The following is a 24,605-nucleotide window of genomic DNA, read 5'->3' on the forward strand; positions in this document are numbered from 1 at the left end:
ATATTATTTGGATATAGGTTTTCATGAGGATGCATGCCTTCATTGTTCTTGGGTAAATCTCTAAGGGTGGTGTTGCTGGGTCACATGGTAAGTGCGTGTTTAACTTTGTAAGAAACTGCCAAAGTATTCCTCAAAGTGGCTGTGCCATTTTGCATTCCTACCAGTGATATGTGAGAGTTCCAGTTGTTTCACATCCTTGCCAGCATTTGTCATCTTCAGAGTTTCTGATCCAAGCCGTGACTGGTTTCTTTCACATAGCATGTTTTCTTGTAGGTGTGTCATGGTATTTCATTGTAGTTGTAATTTGCACTTCCTTAATGACCATTGATGGTCATTATCTTTCTGTGTGCTCAACTGCCATTCACATCTCTTCTTTTTGTGTGTTTTGTGAAATACACATAAAATTTGCAATTAGTGACCGGTAAACACTAATCTGCTTTCTGTCTCTATGGATTTGCCTATACTGCATGTTTCATATGGATGGAATCATTCAAGAGGTTATCTTTATGACTGACTTCTATCATATAACATGTTTTCAAGGTTCATCCACCATGTTACAGCATGTATCAGTACTTCATCCCTTTTTATGGCTGAATGATATTACCCTGTATGGATATAATATATAGTTTATCCATTCATTAGTTGATAGACATTCAGGTTGTTTCCACTTTTGGCTAAAGTGTGCTGTTATGAACATTTGTGTATGCAGTTTTGTTTGAACACATGCTTTCATTTCTTTTAATTATACAACTAGGAGTGGAATTGCTGGGTCATATTGTAATTCTATGCTTAACTTATTGAGGAACCACCAAGCTTTTTTCCACAGTGGCTGCACCATTTTACATGCCCACCAGCAAAGTACAAGTGTTCCATTTCTTCACATCCTCTCTAACACTTGTTATTCTGTATCTTACAGCCATCCTAATGGAAGTGAAATAGTATCTCATTGTGATTTTGATTTGCATTTCCCAAATGAATAATGATTTCACACACCTTTTCATGTGCTTATTGTCCATTTGTATTTCTTCTTTGGCAAAATGTCTATTCAAGTCCTTTGCTCATTTTTTAATTGGGTTGGGTTTTTCCTTTCTTTCTTTTCTTTTTTTTTTTTTTGCTGTTGTAAGTGTTCTTTATACATTCTAGATAGTAGATTCTTATCAGATATGTGACTCATAAATATTTTCTCCCATTCTTTGGGTTATCTTTTCACTGTTTTGATAATACTTTGATGAACAAAAGTATTGAAGTCCAAATTATCTTTTCTTTTGTTGCTTATATTTCTGGTGTCATTTCTAAGAAACCAGTGCCAAATCAGAGGTTATGGAGATTTACCAATATGTTTTCTTCCAGAAGTTTTATTATTTTACCTTGCACATTTAGGTTTTTGGTCCAGTTTGAGTGAATTTTTGTGTGCAGTGTGATGTAAGGGTCTAGCTCACTCTTTTGTATGTGGATATCCAGTTGTCCCTGCATTATCTATTGAAATAGATTATTCTTTCTCCATTGAATGTTCTTGAGAATATTGTCATAAATCAATTGACTATAGCTATGGGTTTATTTCTGAACTTTCAATTACATTCCATTGATCTATGCCTGTCCTTATGTCAGTGCCACAGCGTCTTGATTACTGTAGTTTTGCAGTAAGATTTCAAATGAGAACGTATGAGTCCTCCAACTTTGTTATTTTTTTTAAGATTGTTTTGGCTATCAGGGGGTCCTTGTGGTTCCATATAAATTTTGGCTTTTTCATTTCTGCAAAGGCCACTGCAATTTTGATAGAGACTGAAACGAGTCTGTAGATCACTCTAGTTGATACTGCCATCTTAAAAATATTACATCTTTCAATATATGATGTGTTTTCATTTATTCAGGTCTTTTTAAATGTCTTTCAGCAATGTTTTGTAGTTTTCAGTGTAGAATTCTTATAACCCCACAGTAAATTCACATCTCTTCTTTAGTGAAGTACTCTTTTAAGTCTTTTGCCCATTTTTAGATGATCGTGCTGTTTGTTTTTTAAATTATTGATTTGTGAGAGTTCTTTGCATATTCTGAATACTAGCCTTTTACTGATAAAGGTTTTTACAGATAGTCCTTTGCAACATTTTCTCCAAGTCTGTGGCTGTCTTTTCATTTTCCTAATAGTGTCTTTCAAAGACACTGTTTTTGATTTTAATTAAGCTCAATTAATCAGTTTCTTTCTGTATGGTTTGTGTTTTTTTGTGTTCTATCTAAGAAATGTTGCCGGGCACAGTGGCTCATGCCTGTAATCCCAGCACTTTGGGAGGCCGAGATGGGTGGATCATTTGAGGTCAGGAGTTCAAGACCAGCCTGGCCAAACCCGTCTCTACTAAAACTACAAAAGAATTAGCCGGGCACTGTGGTGTGTGCCTGTAATCCCAGCTACTCAGGAGGCTGAGGCAGGAGAATTGCTTGACCCTGTGAAGGGGAGGTTGCAGTGAGCCAAGATTGCGCCACTGCACTCCAGCCTGGAAATAGAGCAAGATTCCATCTCAAAAAAAAAAAAAAAAAAAGAAAGAAACGTTTACTAAATCCAAGGTCATAAAGATTTTCTCCTATGTTTTCATCTAGCAGTTTTAGAATTTAAGGTATTATGTTTAGGTTTATGATCCATTTTTAGTTAATTTTTGTATATGCTGTGAAACATCAACTTTTGAATATAAAGTTGTGTTTTCCAAATTCTATTTTGTTGTTCACTAGTTCTTTAAGAAAAATGTTCAATAGGAACATTGATTTCCTCATTTAAAGCAAAGATAATATTTACTTCCTGATCTGTCAGAACAGTTGTGAGGATCAAATGATAACAAGTATACAAGTGTTTTCTAAAATCAGAGTATAAATGTTAACTATGATTATCTCTAGCTGACAGCAGCAAAAAAAGAATGGTATAAGAAGGTATCATAATTGGGAGAAAGCCAGAACTTAAAAAATTACTGCAGTTAAGTGAGGTGTTTAAAAGCACTAGCTTTTAAATAGGCCTGCATTTGAATGTCAGCTTTGCCACTTCCTAGCAGCTGAAACACACATAAGATACCTGAGCCCTCTAATCCTCAGTTTTCTCACCTATGTGATGGGGAAGGGATACAAACTCCACAAGGTAGTTGGAGTATAAAGTGAGTTACATATAGAGCCCATTGAGCTACAGTGAGTAAGGAATTAATAAGTTGCATTCTTGAAAAAGAGAGAAAGAGAGACTGTCTAATAAAATGCTGATGTGAATTATCATGGTATACATTAGTGCTACAACACACGATGGCAAAGATCAAGTTCAATTTCCACCAAACTGAGCTACTGGTCATTACTCAAGTGTTCTTTGCCTCTTTTGCTTCTGCAAAAGTGCATGTGTTCTTGGAACATTGCTCCAGCATCACTGACTTGACCTGTCTTCCCTCATCTTGAAGGAATTAGCTCAAGTGACATCTTCTTTTAGGAAGTTACCTCTTACCACTTCCTCCCCAAGTCTGCTCTGTGCTCACATAGTATGTTGTACATAGTTTTTGTATAACAAACTGTACTATATCAGGATTATGTGCTTATTGGTTACCCTTGCTGATTGATTATATGGGAAACTCTTTACAGGAAGGGAGGTGTCTTTGAGTCTTTAGAACCCAGTTCAATGTTTGACACATAGTAGACGCTCAACAAATGTGTGTTTAATGAACAGATGAGTATATGGTATTAATTTATGATGTGGATATGACTACTAAACTTTTTTTGTTTGTTAGTTTTATAGCATAATACTGATGTTTACTTAAATAGATCAAGTAGATTTACTCTTTATGGGAAAGTATTGAAATAGGGCCTATTTCTTGTAGAGCATCTATGCCTCTGTAATAACATCCACCATCCAATGTTAAGCATTAATGCTGGGTGCAAGTGAATATATTTAGTATTTGCCCAGTACCAATGACACAGACTCCTTTTTAAAGTTTTTAATAAAGTATTTGCTGGTCAAAATAATTAGTTACTCTGAATAAGTGTGATACTGACTACATGGCAGAATAAGTCCCAAGAGTATATGAGAAAAAAATGACTTCATTAAATTCTTACACGTTAAAACACTTAATAGTTTATGTAATATGGAATTTTGTGAAAAGGGGAAATATCTGCCTATATAAACTTCAATTAAACTGTGACTGTACATCCTAATTCAATGATCAGAATTTCTCAGCTAATGATCTCACACATATGTACTACCTCATAATAAACCACTGAAACAAGTGGTTAGTTATGTGCTGATGACAAGGAGGTGGGCAATTACTCAATGCAATGCTTATGACTGACACCTGTTAGGTTTCCTGATGTTGATAAACTGGGTCATACTACAGTCCACCTATCCCAAAGGGCCCATTTTGGTTATGCAAAGGTCACTATAACTTATGATACATAAGCAAGATACTCTTGTGACTGTAATTTCTTGTTGGGAAATGTTGACTCATGGCCCAACTGTGTTAAATTATCAAACACTGGAAAATGTGCAAGTTTTAGTTTAGGAATGATTGGCAGGAAGCTGGAAAATCTTTAAGCTTAAAAAATAGCAACAACAACAACCACTGGCAAGTGTTCCTTGTGTCCACAGGGATCTACCACTTCCATCACACCTTGTTCTGATGTTATTCAACAGTCCCTTATGGTAATGACTTAAGTGTCATAGTCCCTGGCATTGAATTGGACCTAGTGAAAAATTCCTATCCAGACTATTTACTTATATAAAACAGAGAGAAAAGAGATAAATTTTGAAAAGATAAAAAAGTGAGAAAGAAAAGAGAAAAAGTGGGACATGTGGGCATGAATAGAGGTAATCAAGAAAAGAGAGCAACGAACACAGAGCTAAGCTACCAACAAAAAAATGACCATCGAAGCACTGTCACCCCATCTCCTCCTCCTCTTACTGCTACTACTGGTAATATTAATTGATAACTTGCTTTGTACTAATGTCTGCAGTAAATGTTTTCTACTGTGTTCTCTCATTTCACCTTAACCACAAGTCTAAGGGATCTGTTCAGTTGTTACCATTTACAGATGAGAACCTTGAGACATAGAGTTACAGTCCAGCCTGCCCAAAGGTTTGAAATAAGTCTGTGTTATGCCAAAGTCCAAGATCATAATTACCTCACATTATTAAAAATCCAGGAATTATAAAGCACAAATATGGGAGAAAAATCATAGCAATTGTGGCAGAATAACGAAAAGAGCTTGATTTTATTATAGAAAAGAACTACGAAACAAAACACCTAATATACTTTAACTGATAAACACAATTGATTGTTGTCTTTCAAAGTACTTATCTTAGAAGGTGATATATTTATATCCATGATGATGAACTGCCCAATGTCTTTGAAGGTTGTCAGACTTAAAATTACTTTTAAAATCAGCTTACTGGCTACATTAAAACAGATAAACAAATATAAGCCAGCTGTATGTTTTTTAGTTACCTCTAAATTTTTTTAATTGTTAAGACTGTATTTAAATGAGTTAAGTACAAATGATTGTGGTTTTTAAAACAATAAATTGAACCTCAAGTTTCAAAGACCTGATCCAACTGATGATATATTGAAGAATATGTGTCAGACTATGAAAGAGATGCCCAGTTTTATTGAAATAAGCGTGCAGTTTGCTGAGGTGGCTGACTACTTTGAAGAGGACACCAATCTTTTGGATTTACAAGTTTGTTATATTTATGATATCAGCCACTACCTTCCAGTTCCAACTCACCTAAAGGGAGACAATGAGGGTAACAGAAAATGCAGGCGGAAGGCAAGATGGTTGACTAGATGCAGCCAGGTGGAATGGCTCCCACCAAGGGACCAAGACAACTGGCATGCTCCTAATAGATCTTCAGAAGGAAGGCACCCAAAGTGGACTGAGGGAAGACAGAAGCTGGACTAAAGAAGGAGAAAGCTTGGAACACTGCATGGGGCTACTGCACACCTGGACTCATTACTGGCCCACAATGGCTCCAGGGGAGTGGGTGAGTTGAACAGGCGAGGAGCAACCTGCTCTCACCATAGGCCTGTGGAACTCTGGCAGGAGAAGACTCCTCAATCACCATGGAAATCAAGTTGGTAGGGAGAGCTGCTTAGAGAAGAGGTAGGGGCAGCAAGCCAGTTGATGTGGAGCCCAGATGGTTTGGTGCAGGAGGATCAGTAGTGAGGTACAGCCAAGGATGGCCATGCCTCTAGGCTAGACTTGCTCCTAGAAGACTTTAGCCCTAGACGAACTGTTGGACCTGATCTCTGAAAAACTATCTTGCCTATTAGATGGGGCTAGGTTGACCTGAGAACCAGCTCAGGCCATGCCTGCTTGCAGGGCAGTCCCGGGTATCCTGGGGCCCTACACCATAGCTTCTGTACTGGTGGACTGTGCCTGATGAGTGCAGAGCTCCAGTAGGGCAGCCTCTACAATCATGCACCAGCCTGCCTACTTCTTCCCCATACTACAGCTTCCCCAAGGCCCATGGCAACTGTCCGCATTGCTTTGCTGGTGCATGTCTGCATGGGGTAGGTTTTGCTTTTCTTCTGCGAGAGTGCACTCCCCCACCCTCCCCCAACCAACCACCATTGCAGACAGCCTTGGTGGGCACAAAACCAGCCAGCCTCACCTCCATTAGTGTCTCACCCTTGTATTAACACTGCACAGAGAACAGCAGATCCTCCTCTTCCCTGAGTGATCACTCCCACTTCCAGTGCAAAGAGAAGGCACCCAGACCTGTGCCAGTCAGCACCCTGCCCCTGAGCCAACACCACCTCCAGTGTGACTGTGCACACAGTCACCAACCGCATTGCCTCCACCAATGTGGTGAACACCCACAGGGAGGCATGTACCCTGGCATCTGCTAATACTCTGCTGCAGCAGCCATATCTTGGTCCCACCATCACCGTGGGCTGCTAACCTTGAGAAGCCAGAGAACAAAGCTGGGGCCCACTACGAGTCCTGCAGAGTTACAGCATTCAGTCCAGGAGTTGGGAGCTAAGTGTTGGCCCCCTACAGTCTTTCAGAAATGAAGCCAGTTGGTTGAATCGACCTTATGCCACAATCAAACTCTCAAGGTCATCAAATAGGATAAAAAAGGCAAAAAATCCAAAGGTCAGCAACCTCAAAGACTGAAGGTACATAAGCTCACAAAGATGAGAAGGAATTAATGCAAGAACTCTGAAAACTCAAAAAGCCAGAGTGCCTTCTTTCCTCCAAATGACCACATTACCTCTCTAGCAAGAGTTCTGAACTGGGCTGAGACAGCCAAAATGACAGAAATAGAATTCAGAATATGGATAGGAATGAAGAACACTGAGCTACAGGAGTATGTTGAAACCCAATCCAAGGAAGCTAAAAATAATGATAAAACAAGGCAAGATCTGACAGACAAAATAATCGGTCTAGAAAAGAACGTAACTGACCTGAAAGAGCTGAAAAACACATTACAAGAATTTCATAATGCAATCACTAGTATTAGCAGCAGAATAGACCAAGTGGAGGAAAGAATCTCAGAGCTTGAAGACTGGCTTTCTGAAATAAGATGGTCAGACAAGAATGGAGAAAAAAGAATGAAAAAGAGTGAACTAAACCTCCAAGAAATATCAGAATATGTAAAGAGACCAAATCTATGAATCACTGGTGTCCCTGAAAGAGATGAAAAGAATAGAACCAACTTGGAAAACATACTTCAGGACATTGTCCATGAGAGTCTCTCCATCCTAGCTAGAGAAACCAACATTGAAATTCAGGAAATGCAGAGAACCCTAGTAAGATACTTCACAAGAAGATTATCCCCAAGATACATAACTGTGAGATTCTCCAAGGTCAAAATGAAAAAAAATAATGTTAAAGGTGGCAAGAGAGAAAGGTCAGGTAATCTACAAAGAGAAATCTATCAGACTAACAGCGGACCTCTCAGCAGAAACTCTATAAGCCAGAAAAGATTGGTGGCCAGTATTCAATATTCTTAAAGGAAAGAAATTCCAACTCAGAATTTCATATCTGGCAAAACTAAGCTTCATAAGCTTAAAGAAGAAGAAGAAGAAATAAGAATCTTTACAGACAAGCAAATACTGAGGGAACTCGTTACCACCAGACCCGTCTTACAAAAGAGCTCCTGTGGGAAGCACTAAATATGGAAAGGAAGGATGGTTACCAGCCATTACAAAAACACACTGAAGTACATAGACCAGTGACACCATAAAGCAACCACATAAACAAGTCTGCAAAACAACAAGCTAACATCATGATAACAGGATCAAGTATACACATATCAGTACAAAACTTGAATACAAATGGGTTAAATGTCCCAACTGAAAGACAAAGAGTGGCAAGATGGATAAAAAACCAAGACCCATTATGCTGTCTTCAAGAGACCCATCTCACATGCAATGATGCATATAGGCTCAAAATAAAGGGGTCTACCAAGGAAATGGAAAAGAGAAGAAAGCAGGGGTTGCAATCCTAGTTTCAGACAAAACAGACTTTAAACCAACAAAGATAAAAAAAGAAAAGTATTACATAATGGTAAAGGGTTCAATTCAACAAGAAGATCTAACTATCCTATATATATATGTACCCAATACAGGGCACCCAGATGCATAAAGCAAGTTCTTAGATACTTTCAAATAGACTTAGACTCTGACACAATAATAGTGGGGGACTTTAACACTCCACTGACAACATTAGGCAGATGATAGAGACAGAAAATTAACAAAGATACTCAGTACTTAAACTCAGCACTAGATCAAAAGGAGCTGACAGATATCTACAGAACTGTCCACCTAAAAACAACAGACTATACATTCTTCTCATTGTCACATGGCACACACACACACACTCTAAAATTGATCACATAATAGGAAGTAAAAAATTCCTCAGCAAATGCAAAAGAACTGAAATAATAAGAATCTCTCAGACCACAGCACAATCAAATTAGAAATCAAGACTAAGACATTCACTCAAAACCATACAGTTATGTGAAAATGGAATAATCTGCTCCTGAATAACATTTGGGTAAATAATGAAAATAAAGACAGAAATCAGGAAGTTATTTGAAATTAATGAGAACAAAGATACAACATATCCAAATCTCTGGAACATAGCTAAGGCAGTGTTAGGAGGGAAATTTATAGCACCAAATGCCCACATCAAAAAGTCAGAAAGATCTCAAACAAACAATTAACATCACAACTAAAATAACTACAGACCCAAGAGCAAATACATCCCAAAGCTAGCAGAGACAAGAAATAACCAAAATCAGTGCTAAACTGAAAGAGATTGAGATACAAAAAAATCATTCAAAAGATCGATGAATCCAGGAGCTGTTTTCTGGAAAAAAATTAATAAAATACATAGACTGCTAGTTAGACTAATAAAGAAGAAAAGAGAGAAGATCCAAATAAACACAATAAGAAAAAACAAGCAGGATATTACCACTGACCCTACAGAAATACAAACAACCATCAGAGAATATTATGAACACCTCTGTGAACATAAACTAGAAAATATAGAATAAATGTATATATTCCTGGACACATACACCCTCCCAAGACTGAACCATGAAGAAACTGATTTCCGGAACAGACCAATAATAAGCTCTGAAGTTGAGTCAGTAATAAATAGCCTATCAACCAAAAAAATCCCAGGACCAGACAGATTCACTGTTGAATTCTAGCAGATGTACAAAGAACCGGTACCATTCCTGCTGAAACTGTTCCAAAAATTTGAGGAGAAGGGACCCCTCTGTAACTCATTCTATGAGGTCAACATCATCCTGATACCAAAACCTAGCACAGATACAACAAAAAAAGAAAACTTCAGGCCAATATCCTTGAACATTGAGGCAAAAATCTTCAAAAAAACACTGGCAAACAAATCCAGCAGCACATCAAAATCTTATCCACCATGATCAAGTAGGCTTTATCCCTGGGATACAAGGTTAGTTCAACATATGCAAATCAATAAATATGATTCATCATGTAAACAGAACTAAATACAAAAACTATATGATTACCTCAATAGATACAGAAAAGGTTTTCGATAAAATTCAATGCCCCTTCATGTGAAAAACTCTCAATAAACTAGGTATTGAAGGAACATACCTCAAAATAATAAGAGCCATCTACGACAAATCCACAGCCAACATCATACTGAATGGGCAAAAGCTAGGAGCATTCCCCTTGAAAACCAGCAAAAGACAAGGATGCTCTCTCTCACCACTCCTATTCAACATAATTTTGGAAGTCCTGGCCCACCCGGCCAATCAGGCAAGAGAAAGAAATAAGGGGCATCCAGATAGGAAGAGGAAGTTGAACTACCCTGTTTGTAGATGGCATGATCCTATATCTAGAAAACCTCACAGTCTCAGCCCAAATGCTTCTTAAGCTAATAAACAACTTCAGCAAAGTCTCAGGATACAAAATCAACATACGAAAATCACTAAATCACTAACATTCCTATATATCAACAATAGTCAAGCCGAGGGCCAAATCAGGAATGCAATCCCATTCACAAGTGCCATAAAAAGAATGAAATACCGGCTCACGCCTGTAATCCCAGCACTTTGGGAGGCCGAGACGGGCAGATCACGAGGTCAGGAGATCGAGACTATCCTGGCTAATACTGTGAAATCCCGTCTCTACTAAAGATACAAAAAATTAGCCGGGCGCGGTGGCGGGCGCCTGTAGTCCCAGCTACACGGGAGGCTGAGGCAGGAGAATGGCGTGAACCCGGGGGGCGGAGCTTGCAGTGAGTCAAGATCGGGCCACTGCACTCCAGCCTGAGCAACAGATCGAGACTCCGTCTCAAAAAAAAAAATAAAAAAAAAAATAAATAAATAAATAAATAAATAAATAAAATAAAATAAAATAAAATTAAAAAAAAAAAAAAGAATGAAATACCTAGGAACACAGCTAACCAGGGAGGTGGAAGATCTCTTCAAGGAGAACTACAAAACATTGCTCCAAGAAGACAGAGATGACACGAACAAATGGAAAAGCATTTCATGTTCATGGATAGGAAGAATCAATGTTGTTAAAGTCACCATACTACCCAGAGCAATTTATAGATTCAATGCTATTGCTATTAAACCACCATTAACATTCTTCAAAAAACTAGAAAAAACTATTTTAAAATTTATATGCAACTTAAAAAGAGCCTGAATAGCCATGGCAATCCCAAGCAAAAAGAACAAAACTGGAGGCACTAAAACAGCATGATACTGGCACAAAAACAGACACATAGACCAATGGAACAGAATAGAGAACTTAGAAATAAGGCCACACACCTACAACTATCTGATCTTTGACAGCCCTGACAAAAACAAGTAATGGGGAAAGGATTCTCTATTCAATAAATGATGCTGGGAGAACTGGCTAGCCATATGCAGAAGACTGAAACTGGACCCCTTCCTTATACTATATACAAAAATTAACTCAAAATGAATTAAAGACTTAAGTGAAAAATCCAACACTATAAAAACCCTGGAAGACAACCCAGGCAATACCATTCTGGACACAGGAAGAGGCAAAGATTTCATGACCAAGATGCTAAAAGCAATTGCAACAAAAGCAAAAATTGACAAATGAGATCGATTTAAAGAGCTTCTGCGTAGCAAAGGAAACTATCAACAGAGTGAACAGACAGCCTATAGAATAAGAGAAAATTTTTGCAAACTATGCATCTGACAAAGGTCTAATATCCAGCATCTATAAGGAACTTAACAAACTTACAGGAAAAAAACAACTGCATTAACAAGTGGGCAAAGGACATGTGCAGACACTTCAAAAGCAGACATACACATGGCCAAGATTTACATGGTAAAAAGTTGAACATCGCTGATCATTAGAGAAATGCAAATGAAAACCACAATGAAATCTCATACCAGTCAGAGTGGCTGTTATTAAAAAATAACAGACGCTGGTGAGGTTGAGGAGAAAAAGGAGTGCTTACACATTGTTGGTGGGATTGTAAATTAGTTCAACCATTGTGGAAGACAGTGTGGCGATTCCTTAAAGACCTAAAATCACAAATGTCATTCAACCCAGTAATCCTATTTCTAGATGCATACCCAAAGGAATATAAGTTGTTATAAGGATACATGTACACATATGTTCATTGCAGTGCTATTCACAATAGCAAATACATAGAATGAACCTAAATTCCCATCAATAATAGACTGGATAAAGAAAAGGTGATACATATACACCATGGAACACTAGGCAGCTATAAAAAAGAATGGGATCATGTCCTTTGCAGGAAAACATGGATGGAGCAAGGGGCCATTATCCTTAGCAAACTAATGCGGGAACAGAAAACCACATACTGCATGTTCTCACTTGTAAGTGGGAGCTAAATGATGAGAACACATGGATGCATAGAGAGGAGCAACACACCCTAGGGCCTATCAGAGGGTGGAGGGTATAGGGTGGAAGAAGGGAGAGGATTAGGAGAAATAATGGGTACTAGGCTTAATACCTGAGTGATAAAATAATCTGTACAACAAACCCCTATGATACAAATTTACCCATACAACAAACCTGCACGTGTACCCCGAGCTTAAAAGTTAAAAAATAAGAAAAAGAAAAAGAAAATGCATCGGAAAAAGCAAGAAAAAATTAAAATATCAATTACCACCTGACCTTTCAATGCTGAAATTAGACACTATTACTCACCAGAAATTAATCTCATGAGGGAATAATGTAAGCGTACGAGTGGTCTCAAGCTCTTCTGTGTGCACACCCACTTCCTCCACCAAACAAAATCTGTAAGAAAAATTCTGGCCTTCAGCCATTGCCCATTTCCCCTTTTCTCTCTACTCCTTTTAACACCTAGCAGTACTATGGGTAATTAAGGGAATCAGCTGGAAAAGGCCTGAAGGAACCAAATGGCAACTTTTATTGAAAAGGGCAAAGACTTCCTTGTTTAAGAGGTGGGAGGGGAATAAAAGGATAGAGTCAAAAGTGAAGAATGTGAATGGAAGGTTGAAGAAAGGAAAGAAAAAAATGACAAGCCTACATGTCTGATTGTCAGCGAAAGTTTCTGTAGGTTATTAAGGGAGCAAAGAGAGGATTCAAAGTTTTCATAAGAGGGTCATACCAGGAATGAGGAGAGCTTTCCAAAAGAGTTGTGAATGATAAATTTTGGAAATTCTTTAAAGTTCTATAAGAGATACCAGTAAAGATTGGAGTTATTTTAAATACTGTTTGTGGCCAGGTGCGGTGGCTCATGCTTACAATCCCAGCACTTTTGAGAGACCAAGGCAGGCAGATCGCTTGAGTCCTGGAGTTTGAGACCAGCCTGGGCAACATAGCAAGACCCCATGACTACAAACATTTTAAAAAATTAACCAGGAACAGTAGTGTGCACCTGTAATCCCAGCTACTCAGGAGGCTGAGGTGAGAGGATCACTCAAACTAAGAAGTTTGAGGCAGGCTGCTGTAGTCAGCTCTGATCATGCACTGCACTCCAACCTGAGTGACAGAGTTAGATCCTACCTCTGAAAAAAACAAAACAAAACAAAACAAAAAAAAACAAAAGAAAAGAAAAGAAAGAGAAAAGGTACAAGCTCAGGGCAAAATATTAAATGAAGATATATAACTATAGAAGATAACTGATTTCTCATTGTACTGTACAAGCTTACAAGGTAGTACACATCCACATCCATTTATTTTTTCCAAAGATATTGAATTTCAATGTATTCATTCATTTCCTCCCCCTAAGTTCCTCTCCTGATTTCCTTGGTATCTGAATGTACATTTGGAGACCAAAAAACAAAGTAATCATGACAGTGCTGAATAAAGTAAGGAAAAGAGCCACTAACATTTTCTGGAATTGAAGAAAGATGGGGAAAATTAGAGCTAAACCTGAATGCAAAGCAGATATTTACTATAGTTTGAGAAGGACATCATGATAGACACTGAAACGAAGGAAAGCACAGCATAAAATAATGGTCAGAGTATTAGGGTTATCAAACTGATTAAATGTCCCCTGTCAAGGTACATGCAAAGACATTTTCAGTAATTCTGCTTCTAGTGAAAGAGTTAATATATCATACTTGTTACAGAAACCTTAATTCAATGCATAACCAACTAAGCATCAAGTCATATTAACTGGCTAAACATTTAAATTATGGAAGGCAAATAGCTGCAAAAGGGAGGAACTGAGAACCACAAAAAATCTGCCATTGCTTTTCTGTTTGTTTGAACCACCTACTCAAGTGCTTTATTCAAATTAAAAATGGGATGCACAGAAACAGCTCCTAAGTCTTTCAAAAAATGCCTTCTTTCTTCACCTGCCTCTTTCCTAAAAGCAGCACCCACAAGAATGCACCATTATCTTACCCAAGACAAACTTCAATTTAGAGTCTTAGGAGAAGGCCGTCGGCAAATATTAGTCTCTAGGGTTTCCTGAGCAGAGTACTAGGCATATTGTAGGCATTCATTAAATGCTTATTGAATAAGTGAGTTACCAAATGAGAAAACATTTTTTACCCCACTGCTGCAATTGTGGATATGGATATGTGACATTACGAACAGCACTAGGCTTGGGAGAGCAACACCAAGGAAATCAGAAACTGTCCCCACACAAAATACTCCTCTTATCTCTTGCAGATCGCAGCTGCTCCCTTAGGGTGGCTTGAGTCTTACAGGGCTGATGCTCTCTCCAGAGGTTTTATGAGGAAGAGGGAAATAATGCCTCATTAAGGGGATACATCAGGGGATTTGGGAGAAAGGAGGGTGTGGCAGGCAGAAGTAATGCCCCTATCACAAACATCCATGTCTTAATGCCTGGAACCTACAAATATGTTATGTCAATGGAAAGGAAGATTTTAGGTTGCAGATGGATTAAAATTATGAGTCAGCTGAACCTGAGATGGGGTAAGTATTCTGGATCACACAGGTGGGCCCAATGTCACCACAAGAGTGAGGTAGAAGAAAAGGTCAGAGTGGAAGAAGGATTTGACCTGCTGTTGCTGGCTTTGAAGATCGGAGGGGTCTCAAGCTGAGGAATGTGGGCAGCTTCTAGAAGATGACAAAGGCAAGAAAATGGATTATCTCCTAGGGCCTCTAGAAAGGAATGCAGCCCTGGCCACACCTGGATTTTATTCCAGTGAGACCCATTTTCGACTCTTACCTCCAGGAGTGTAAGAAAATAAATTTGTGTTGTTTCCCACTACCAAGTTTTTGAGAATTTGTTACAACAACAACAGGAAATATAAGGTGGGTGAAGAGGATGGAAGGACTTGAGAGGCTGGTAGACTGGTTTCGTCATTATTACCTGTGGGGATTTAAGGAAGTTATTTCATCTCTGTGAGGCTTCGTGTGCTCATCACTATAGTTTTTCTAAAACTAACAAACTCATAAAACTGCTTTTAAAAAATATATATTTAAAATAATCTATTTAGGGTTTATCTTTACCAGTAGATACATTTTTAATTTGATTTTTTTCTATTTTTAAATTGACTTCACTTGTTTCTTTTTCAGAACAGTTTTAGGTTCATAGCAAAACTGAGAGGAAGGTATAGAGATTTCTACTATGTCCCCTACCCTCCCACATTTCTACCATAAATGAATGTTATGTTCTGTAAAATGATCCTCAAGGTACTATGAGAAGTATATGAATAGTGGAACATGCAAACTTCTAAGTCTGCATGATAACTTACTCCTTTTCAGGTTTTGCAGCCAATGTAGACTTCATGACTTCAGAGTTGTAAATATATTGAGACAATTTCAACATCCAAATTGTAACAAAATCATTGCTAGGGTTTGGAGGTACATTGTGTTCAAAGATTTTTATTAAATTTTGCGATATTGCACAACTTTGATTAGGCCATTTTGTGGTTAGGACAAATCTATTTTTATTAACACATCAAATATTAAGAAATAAGTAGATTTTTAAACCCACTTTTTCAGTTTATTAATAAATTACGAGAAAGGCATGAGAGGAAACCTCATAAATGAATGTTTCTTTTAAAGGAGTATTTATAAATCACAAAGTGACTTGATGTGTGATATATCTAGCTTCAAAATATATCAACAAGATTATTTCCCTGTTTTCTTATTTAAGCTAACTTAAAATTGAGTTCAATATCACTTACAGAGAATAGTTATTTAGATTTTTCAATGCTTTTAAAAGGAAAAAGTAAAGTCTTCTAAAGTGACCATGACGTGCTTAAGTAAATATTTTCCCCAAAGGTTCACTGTATAATTTAACTTGAGAAGATAAGAGTAAAACATAGGCCTGCTGCAATATTTTAGGAAGTAATTTACTATTTCCTCTGATTTTGGAAAGCCCTTTAAAATATACAAAACCAACTGCAATTTCCCACAACACCACTTTTTCTAAAGGCTTCACAGCTTGGATAACCAATAGGGATGGTAAATCAGTTCGTCAACAAGCTCAGAAATCCCAGGAAAAAAATGGAAAACTCACTGCTTTTTCTCCTGTATCTGCCCTTTGCTTCATTGTCCCCTAAATGACTTCACTACTGAGTTTATGGATCAAAAGACTTTTTCTACGAATACTCACTTCCATTGAAATATGCAGAAATTTTCAGAAAAAGTCAACATTTACTTAGTATAAGGAGCTTTAAATTTGAACTAGTAGAGTGATCGGCAGGTTTAATCTAACCCTGAAAAACAGCTCAACTAGCTCTCCTATGCAGGTACTTATGTCTCTCCCACAGAGAGCTCAGCTGGCAGCAGTCAAAACCAAAGTGGAAACTTAATAAAAATGAAAATTGTGGTAGCAAAATACACTTACAAGGTTAATTTGACATATTGCAAAATTTTGGGAAGTTATAGTGGTTTCTAAGTATCCACAGTACTGATCTAGAAGAAGCCCAAAGAAACAGCTGCATTTGGGGATATAAGCTGCCTTGTCTGAAGAGAAGACCTTAGAATATCAAGGTTTGTAAGTCTTGAGATAGAATTTGAAGATAACATTGGTGAAAATTGTATGCACTTCTTGTTGAGAAACAGCAGGACAATAAAATCCGCAGAAGTTATATTTATGTGTTGGGCAAACACATATTTGCTCCAAAGATCACATAGTTAATTTTTTTTACTAGAGAATGCAAAAGATAAAGAAGTAACATCAGTTCTGTTAGCCTATTAAGAAAATTGTTGTACTTAGACCACTGGATTATTTGATTACCTGTGAATGTCTCCATTTTTGGCATTTGGTAGCAATTGGCTGAGGCAAACCTGGCAAAATGTTTTCCAGCTGCTGGAAGATTAACTCCTGCACATCCTCAATGCTGTGTTCCAAGTATATAACTCCAAATGGGACAGTGGTGTGAATCACGAGGGAAGGCCCAATTTCTGATGACTCTGTGGCATAAGAGGATCATAAAGATGCATCTTAAAGCGGGTAGGAGGCAAGTATCTCTCAGGATTGCAATTCAAACTAGGGAATTGATCACAATAATCAAGCAATAAGTAGAGGAAAAACTTATTCTAATCTTTAAAGCATAAATTAGGCATTTCTGAAATTCAAAATCAAACTTCTCTGAAGAGGAAGACAGATTAAAGAGAAGTTTTAGTGAACAGATTGTCAGATATTGCTAAAGAACTGGAAGAAAGGGTAGAAGTTCATTTAATATGAACTGCCTTGGATATAATTATATTTAGGTTTGTCTTCTCTCATTCACAAAATTTCTAACTCTTCAGGGCAGGGTCTATTTTTTAATACAGAGTCTATAATCTTCATAAATTCTGAGAACAAAGTAGATATTCAATAAATACTTGTCTCATTCAATTAATGCTTAATGGGTTGAAATATATTTTGTTGAAATTACACAAATGTCAGAACAAAAACAAACCAAACTCCTCTCTAAAAACAGGCTTGTCCTCATAATATTCTTCTCTATGTTTTAATTACCATTTCTTTATGTTTTAATCAGCATTAAAAATAAAAGTCTGTCTCATTCAAAACATGAAGCAACTTTCCATTTTTGTTTGCCATTGATTTTTTTGCTGTCTGTTCGTAATCACAAATAATGAATATCTGTTTTGTATCATTCACTCCTTAGTAGAATATAGAGCAATCAAATAAAGTCTGAGTTGAAAGAAACATAAGTAACTGAGACATTAGAAAGCACCATCTTGGAAGAATATTAACAAGAATTTGTCTGCTATTATTTGTTTGAATCATGCAGAAGAGAAAGCTGAGAGGAAAATAATGATAGATGTAAAACATACGAATATAATATGAAAATTGGAACCTCGCCCTCCTGAGAGAAGAGAATATTAAAGTGTGTAAGGCACCGATAGGAGATGTCAAACCTGATTCTGGAAATTCTTTAACTTGGGATTGTAAAAGGTAATACAATGATCTATTTGAGTTACAGCAGTACAATTGACACAGGAAAGAAAGAGTTGACATAAGCCACTTACTCACTATGTGCCTGCTTAATCTCTTTACATTTCAGGTTTTTTTTTTTTTAATGAGAATAAGTTAGTAGCCACCACATAGGTCTATGATGTGCATTAAATAACATAGTACACATGAAATACTCAGCATAGTTTCTGACACAGAGTAGGTGCTTAATAAATGTAAGCTATGGGAATGGAAGCAATAAGCCAGATACATGGGTAAAGCTTCCTGAGTGTTGCCTAAATTATAGGTGTGAGTCATGTTTTATGAAAGTACTTCATTTTTCCATTGCACTCAGCACAAGGAACCCTGGATTATGAATTTTATGGCAAAACACAAGAGAAGAGAGTCCCAACATGCTGCAAACTTTTTAAAGTGCAGTGAATGCTTCCAAAGAGTTTCACGTATATGAGGTGAGGGACCTGAATTCAGAATTTGTGCAGTAAATGCAACGGTAAGCTGGACTGTACAGTATTTTCACCTCAGAGTAGCTGAAACAACTTGAAAGAGGAAACAGAGGGGCCATCTCTTTGAATGTTCAATGTGTAACCTGTCGGTGAAGACTTTACAGGTTCTGTACAGAGGGAAGGACCCAGGAGTGGGAAATCTCAATTCCTTTCACAGAATACTACCACAGTGAGAAATCTGTTGCATATTGCCTTAGGAAGTGTTATTTATGTTATCAGTTAATAAATTAAGGGAGGCTTGTTCACAGTGATGGGGTATCAATGCTACCCCTCTTCCATACTGTCAGGCCTCTGAGCCCAAGCTAAGCCATCATATCCCCAATGACCTGCACATATACATCCAGATGGACTGAAGTAACTAAAGATCCACAAAAGTGAAAATAGCCTTAACTGATGACATTCCACCATTGTGATTTATTTCTGCCCCAACCTAACTGATCAATGTACTTTATAATCTCCCCCACCCTTGAGAATGTACTTTGTGAGATCCAAACCCTGCCTGCAAAACATTGCTCCTAACTCCACTGCCTATTCCAAAACCTATAAGAACTAATGATAATCCACCATCCTTTGCTGACTCCTTTTCCGGACTCAGCCCGCCTGCAACCAGGTGAAATAAACAGCCTTGTTGCTCACACAAAGCCTGTTTGGGGGTCTCTTCACACGGACGCGTGAGACACATACAGTACCACATCTTCCCAGCAACAAAGAAAACTACTAGGTCGGCATTCTGAAGCAGGGAAGTTGAGGCTCTGAGTTTACTTATCCATGGCAGGCTTCAAAGGAAAATGAATGCTAGCTGCATGCTGAGAATTGGGAGGTTGCACTGACCCAGCTATTTGTTCTAGGGGGAACTCATAAAGTCACTAAGACCAGTGATGGTGTGATGCCAGGTTTCTTCCATTTACATTAACCATCCACACCACGGAGAGCAATAAAAAATGAAATTTAAGACCTAAAGTGAAATAGTTCTTGCATAACAATGAGAGAACAACCTGGCTACTTATTTTTATTGGAATCGTATATTTATTTTGAAAATTTAGATGAAAATTTGAGTAGCTATGACTGAAAACAGTAAGTTTTGGGGAAAAGCTCCCCCAACCCTAAATTAGAGCATATTTTCAGAAGCTAAAGTCTAAAAATACAAAGAGCCAAGCAGAATTTAAACGTGACCAAAGTTCGAAAACAGAGCAGTATAAAAAGCCACAAATATGTTAATAGGATTTAGAGCATAAATTCAGCATAATCATTATTCCTTGGTCACTGGGAAGTTAATGATGCTATTTTTCTTTTTCTTTTCTTTATTCAGTTTAACAAGAATATTACCTAGTTTTTGGCATTTTAAATGTAAAGCTCATAGTAAGTTGACAATTATTTCTCTACTTTGGGAAATCAATGGCTACAGAGTCAGAAGATAAGTATTTGAACCTCTGCAACCTTTAATAGCCCTGTAATTGTGGACAACTTAATCTCTCAGGCTTCACTTTTTTCCATCAATTAAAAGGGAGCAACACTACCGACCTTACAAGCCTGCTATGAGGATTAAATGAATTACCCACATAAAAGCCTTCCTTCAAACATAAAGTGCTACACAAACAGAAGGCATTCGTAAGTAATATTCTTGTTTTCACCTCTCCACTGTTGAAAGAGCGGCTTTAGAAAGGGATAACAGAATTGACTTCTCTCAAAGCATTAAGACTGATCATTATATCAACACCCCAGGGACAATGGAAGACTATTCCTGGGTATAGGCAGAGCAGGATTTGATTTTTTGTGTGTTTCGTAAGATATACATAACATAAAATTTACTGTTTTAACCTATTTTATGTATACAGTTTAGTAGCATTGAGTATGTTCACTTTGTTCTATAACAGTTACCATCAAGCTGCTGGTTTTCAAGATGCTATCTAGTGACATCAGATGCCAGATCTTTTCAGAAAGATCAACGTTACCTGTGAATGGACAAGTTCCAAATGAAAAACTGACAGAAGAGATCCAGGACCTGTCAGAGTGCCCAGGGGAAAAAGCTGAGATACAGGGAAAAACAAGCAGCAAGGGTCTGGCAGAGATTGACCCCTGAGGAACTCAGAACCCTTTGGTAAGGGGTAGTGGGAGTGCTTCTCTGCTCCCTTCACCCCTGGAACAATTCACAGACTGTCAAACTGTTGGGGAGCTCCTCTGCCCTCTAGATCAAGGGCAATGCTGTCAGTGGTGACTTGGGGAAATTTTCCAGAAGCAGAGAACCAAGTGGCCAGCTCATGTTAAGCATGCCTATACTCCCCTCAGACCTGAACTGACATGGCCGAACTGAGTCATGCTGGTTGTGCACCTGTGGTGGGACACTGCCCTGCCCAGGGAATCTCCACCCTTGAGTCACCACACCACGAGATTCCCCATAAACATACCCCACAACCCACTCTGTCTCTGGCAAACACAGGGGGCTGGTGGGTCCCTGGGGAGCTGTGGGAGCCCTGGAGATCTCACCCTTGGTGGGCTGCCTTGAAGGGAATGGGGAGCACAGCCCACTAAAGTCTCCCTTGGGACAAAGGAAATGAAGGAAGTGGCACCAATTGGTGAAGGGGGTAGAACTGATGGTTAGGAAGGGTTGTAGAGAGGGAGTCATCCACCCCTTGCCACCTTTAGCACTGTTGAGGATGCAGTAGTAGTTCTCCTGGCTGGGGGCTGGTATATGTGCACCTGGAGAAAGCACTTATCACACTTTTTGTAGTGACTCCATACTTGCTGAAAGTGAGTCTGTGCTGCTTGGGCTTGCACAAAGGGCAGGGCCCAACTCCCTGACCCTACACAAAACAGCAGCATCCTGGCAATGGAGGACAGACAAGCCACAGAGTTGTCTGCTCTGGACTGGAGGAAGAGGCTCTGCCCCAAGCCCATCTTGGTGGTAGCTGCCAAAATGGTATATCAGTAGCCCATAGCCACATTGCAGCTGGGAACCAAAGGAAAAAGTCTTTATAAACTGAAATTTGTGAACCTTGTGACATGGTGTGAAACGGGAAGCAGCTGGCATTCCTGGAGCTGGTGCACTTCCCCCACTGCTCCTTCCCCAAAGACCTCAGCATGATCCAACAATCTACCTGTGGGTGGGCCAGCTCTTACTCGTAAGTGCCACCTACTGGACTAGAGCTTAAACTCCACCAACAAATAAAACACCTGCTGCCAGAAGGGCTGAGTGCTAGTGCATGTGATGAGACTTCCACACCCTCAGCCAAACAGTAGATAGAGCATTGGCTCATACGTCGAATACATTGCTACAACAAGCAGCATCTGAGAAAGCCACCACACAAAAGCTATCCACAATGAAGGGCCCATACAGCACCTTGGTCCTCTGAAAGCACCTGGAAAGGAGGCCAAATGATCATACACAACATACAACATACCCACAAGATTAAAAAGAATTACAAAATGTAAAAGTCTTATCCAAATGACAGCAAATAAAAAATAAACAGTGATAGCTGCCTCATATGAGAAGGAATCAGTGCAAGAACTCTAGCAGTAAAAAAACTCAGAGTGGATTGACACCTCCAAAGCATTTCATTTACTCTGTAGCAATAGGTCCTAACAAAAATGAAAAGTCTGAAATGGCAGATAAATAATTCAAAATATAGATTTTAAGGAAACTCAATGAGATCCAAGAGAAAGTTGAAATCCAATACAAGGAAACTAGAAAAACAATTCAGGATATAAAAGATGACATAGCTGTGTCAAAAACAAAAACAAAAACAAAAAAACAAACAAAAAACCCCAAACAATTAGAACTTCTGGAATGAAAAAAATTCACTGAAAAAATTTCAAAATACAGTTGGAAGCTTTAACAATAACCTAGACTAAGCAGAAGAAGGAATTTCAGAGCTTGAATATTGGTCTTTCAAATTAATCCAATCAGACAAAAATAAAAAAGAATTTAGAAAAATGAATAAAGCCTTTGAGAAATATGGGATTACATCAAGTGAACAAACCTACAACTGGTTGGTATTCCTGAGAGAGAAGAAGAAAAAGAAAGCAACCTGGAAAACATATTTGAGGGAGTAATTCAGGAAAATCTCACTAACCTTGCTAGAATCGTCAACATCCAGATATAAGAAATTAAAAAAGCTCCCACAAGATACTACATAAGATGATAATCACCAAGGCCTATAATTATCAAACTATCCAAGATCAACACAGAAAAAAAAAAAATCTCAAAGGAAGGCAGCTGAAAAAATGGGATAAATGATCCATAAAGGAAATACCATTAGACTAACAGCAGACTTCTCTGTAGAAGCCTTACAAGCAAGAAGAGATTGGGGGTATATTTTTAGCTTTCTTAAGGAAAAAAAAAGTCGGTAAAGAATTTTATACCCTGCCAAACTATGCTTCATAAATGAAGGACAAATAAAGTTTTCCCAGATGAGCAAATGCTAAGGGAACTCTTCATCACCAGACCAGTCCTACAAGAAAAGCTCAAAGAAGTTCTAAACATGAAAACAAAAGAACGATGCTTGCTACCATAAAAGCACACATAATGCCAAAGTACACAGATCCTATAAAGCAATTACACAATTGAGACTACAAAGTAACTAGCTAACACTATGGCAGGAACAAAGTCTCACATATCAATATTAACCTTGAACATAACAGCATAAAAGCCCCACCTGAGAAACACAGATTGGCAAACTAGAATTAAAAAAACAAGACCCAACCATCTACTGTTTTCAAGAGACCAATGTCACATATTATTACAGCCACAGTCTCAAAGTAACAGAATGGAGAAAATCTGTCACACAAATGGAAAACAAAAAAGAGTACAGGTTGCTATTCTTGTGTGAGATAAAACAGACTTTAAAACAACCATATTAAAAAAAAAAAGACAAACAAGAGTATTATATAATGATAAAGGGTTCAACTCAATCAGAAAATTCTACTATTTTAAATATATGTTCACTCAACATTGGAACACCAAGATTTAGAAAACAAATACTACTAGACGTAAGAGAAGAGATAGACAGACTTACAATAATAGTGGGGGGTTTCAACACCATGCTGATGGCATTAGATAGAACATTGAGGCAGAAAATAACAAAGAAAATCTTGACTTAAATTGGACTCTTAACCAAATGAACCCAGTAAATGCCATAGAACACTACATCCAACAACCACAGAAAGTATGTTTTTCTCATCTGTGCATGGAACAGTCTCTAAAATTGATTATATGATTGACCATATAGAAAATCTCAATAAATTTAAAAACATCAAAATCATATCAAGCATTTTCTCAGACCACAGTGGGATAAAATCAGGAATCATACCAAGAGGAACTATCAAAAACCACATAAGTACATGGAAACCAAACAAACAACTTGCTGCTAAATGACTTTTAGGTAAACAAAAGAATTAAAGCACAAATCAAAATATGTTTTGAAACAAGTGAAAATAGAAACAAAATACCAAAATCCCTGGGATATAGCAAAAGCAGGGCTAAAAGGAAAGTTTATTCTGCTAAATGTTTACATCAAAAAGATAGAAAGATCTCAGATTAACAACCCAATGTCACATCTAAAGGAAGTAGAAAAATGAGAACAAACCAAACCCAAAGCTAGAAGAACAAAAGAATTAACAAAGATCGGAGCAGAATGAAATAAAATTGTGACCAACAAAATATACAAAAGATCAATGAAATGAAAAGTTGGTTCTCTGAAAGGATAAACAACACTGATAGACCAGTAGCTACATTAACCAAGAAAAAGAGAGAATATTCAAATAAGCATA

At 37.9% G+C, this 24,605-nt stretch overlaps 1 protein-coding gene across 3 annotated transcripts in view; it reads right to left on the minus strand.

Moving 5' to 3' along the window:
• The window catches only part of RNLS (renalase, FAD dependent amine oxidase), a 310,861-nt gene that overhangs the window by 23,398 nt on the left and 262,858 nt on the right, over window positions 1–24,605 (minus strand). For all 3 annotated transcript variants that reach the window (XM_073019161.1, XM_007963473.3, XM_073019162.1), the window contains exon 6: window positions 17,152–17,327. In XM_073019161.1, the coding sequence (XP_072875262.1) occupies window positions 17,152–17,327 (176 nt within the window). The remainder of the gene's footprint in view (window positions 1–17,151; window positions 17,328–24,605) is intronic.

This window comes from Chlorocebus sabaeus, chromosome 9 (assembly GCF_047675955.1).
Source record: "Chlorocebus sabaeus isolate Y175 chromosome 9, mChlSab1.0.hap1, whole genome shotgun sequence".
Lineage (NCBI taxonomy): Eukaryota > Metazoa > Chordata > Mammalia > Primates > Cercopithecidae > Chlorocebus > Chlorocebus sabaeus.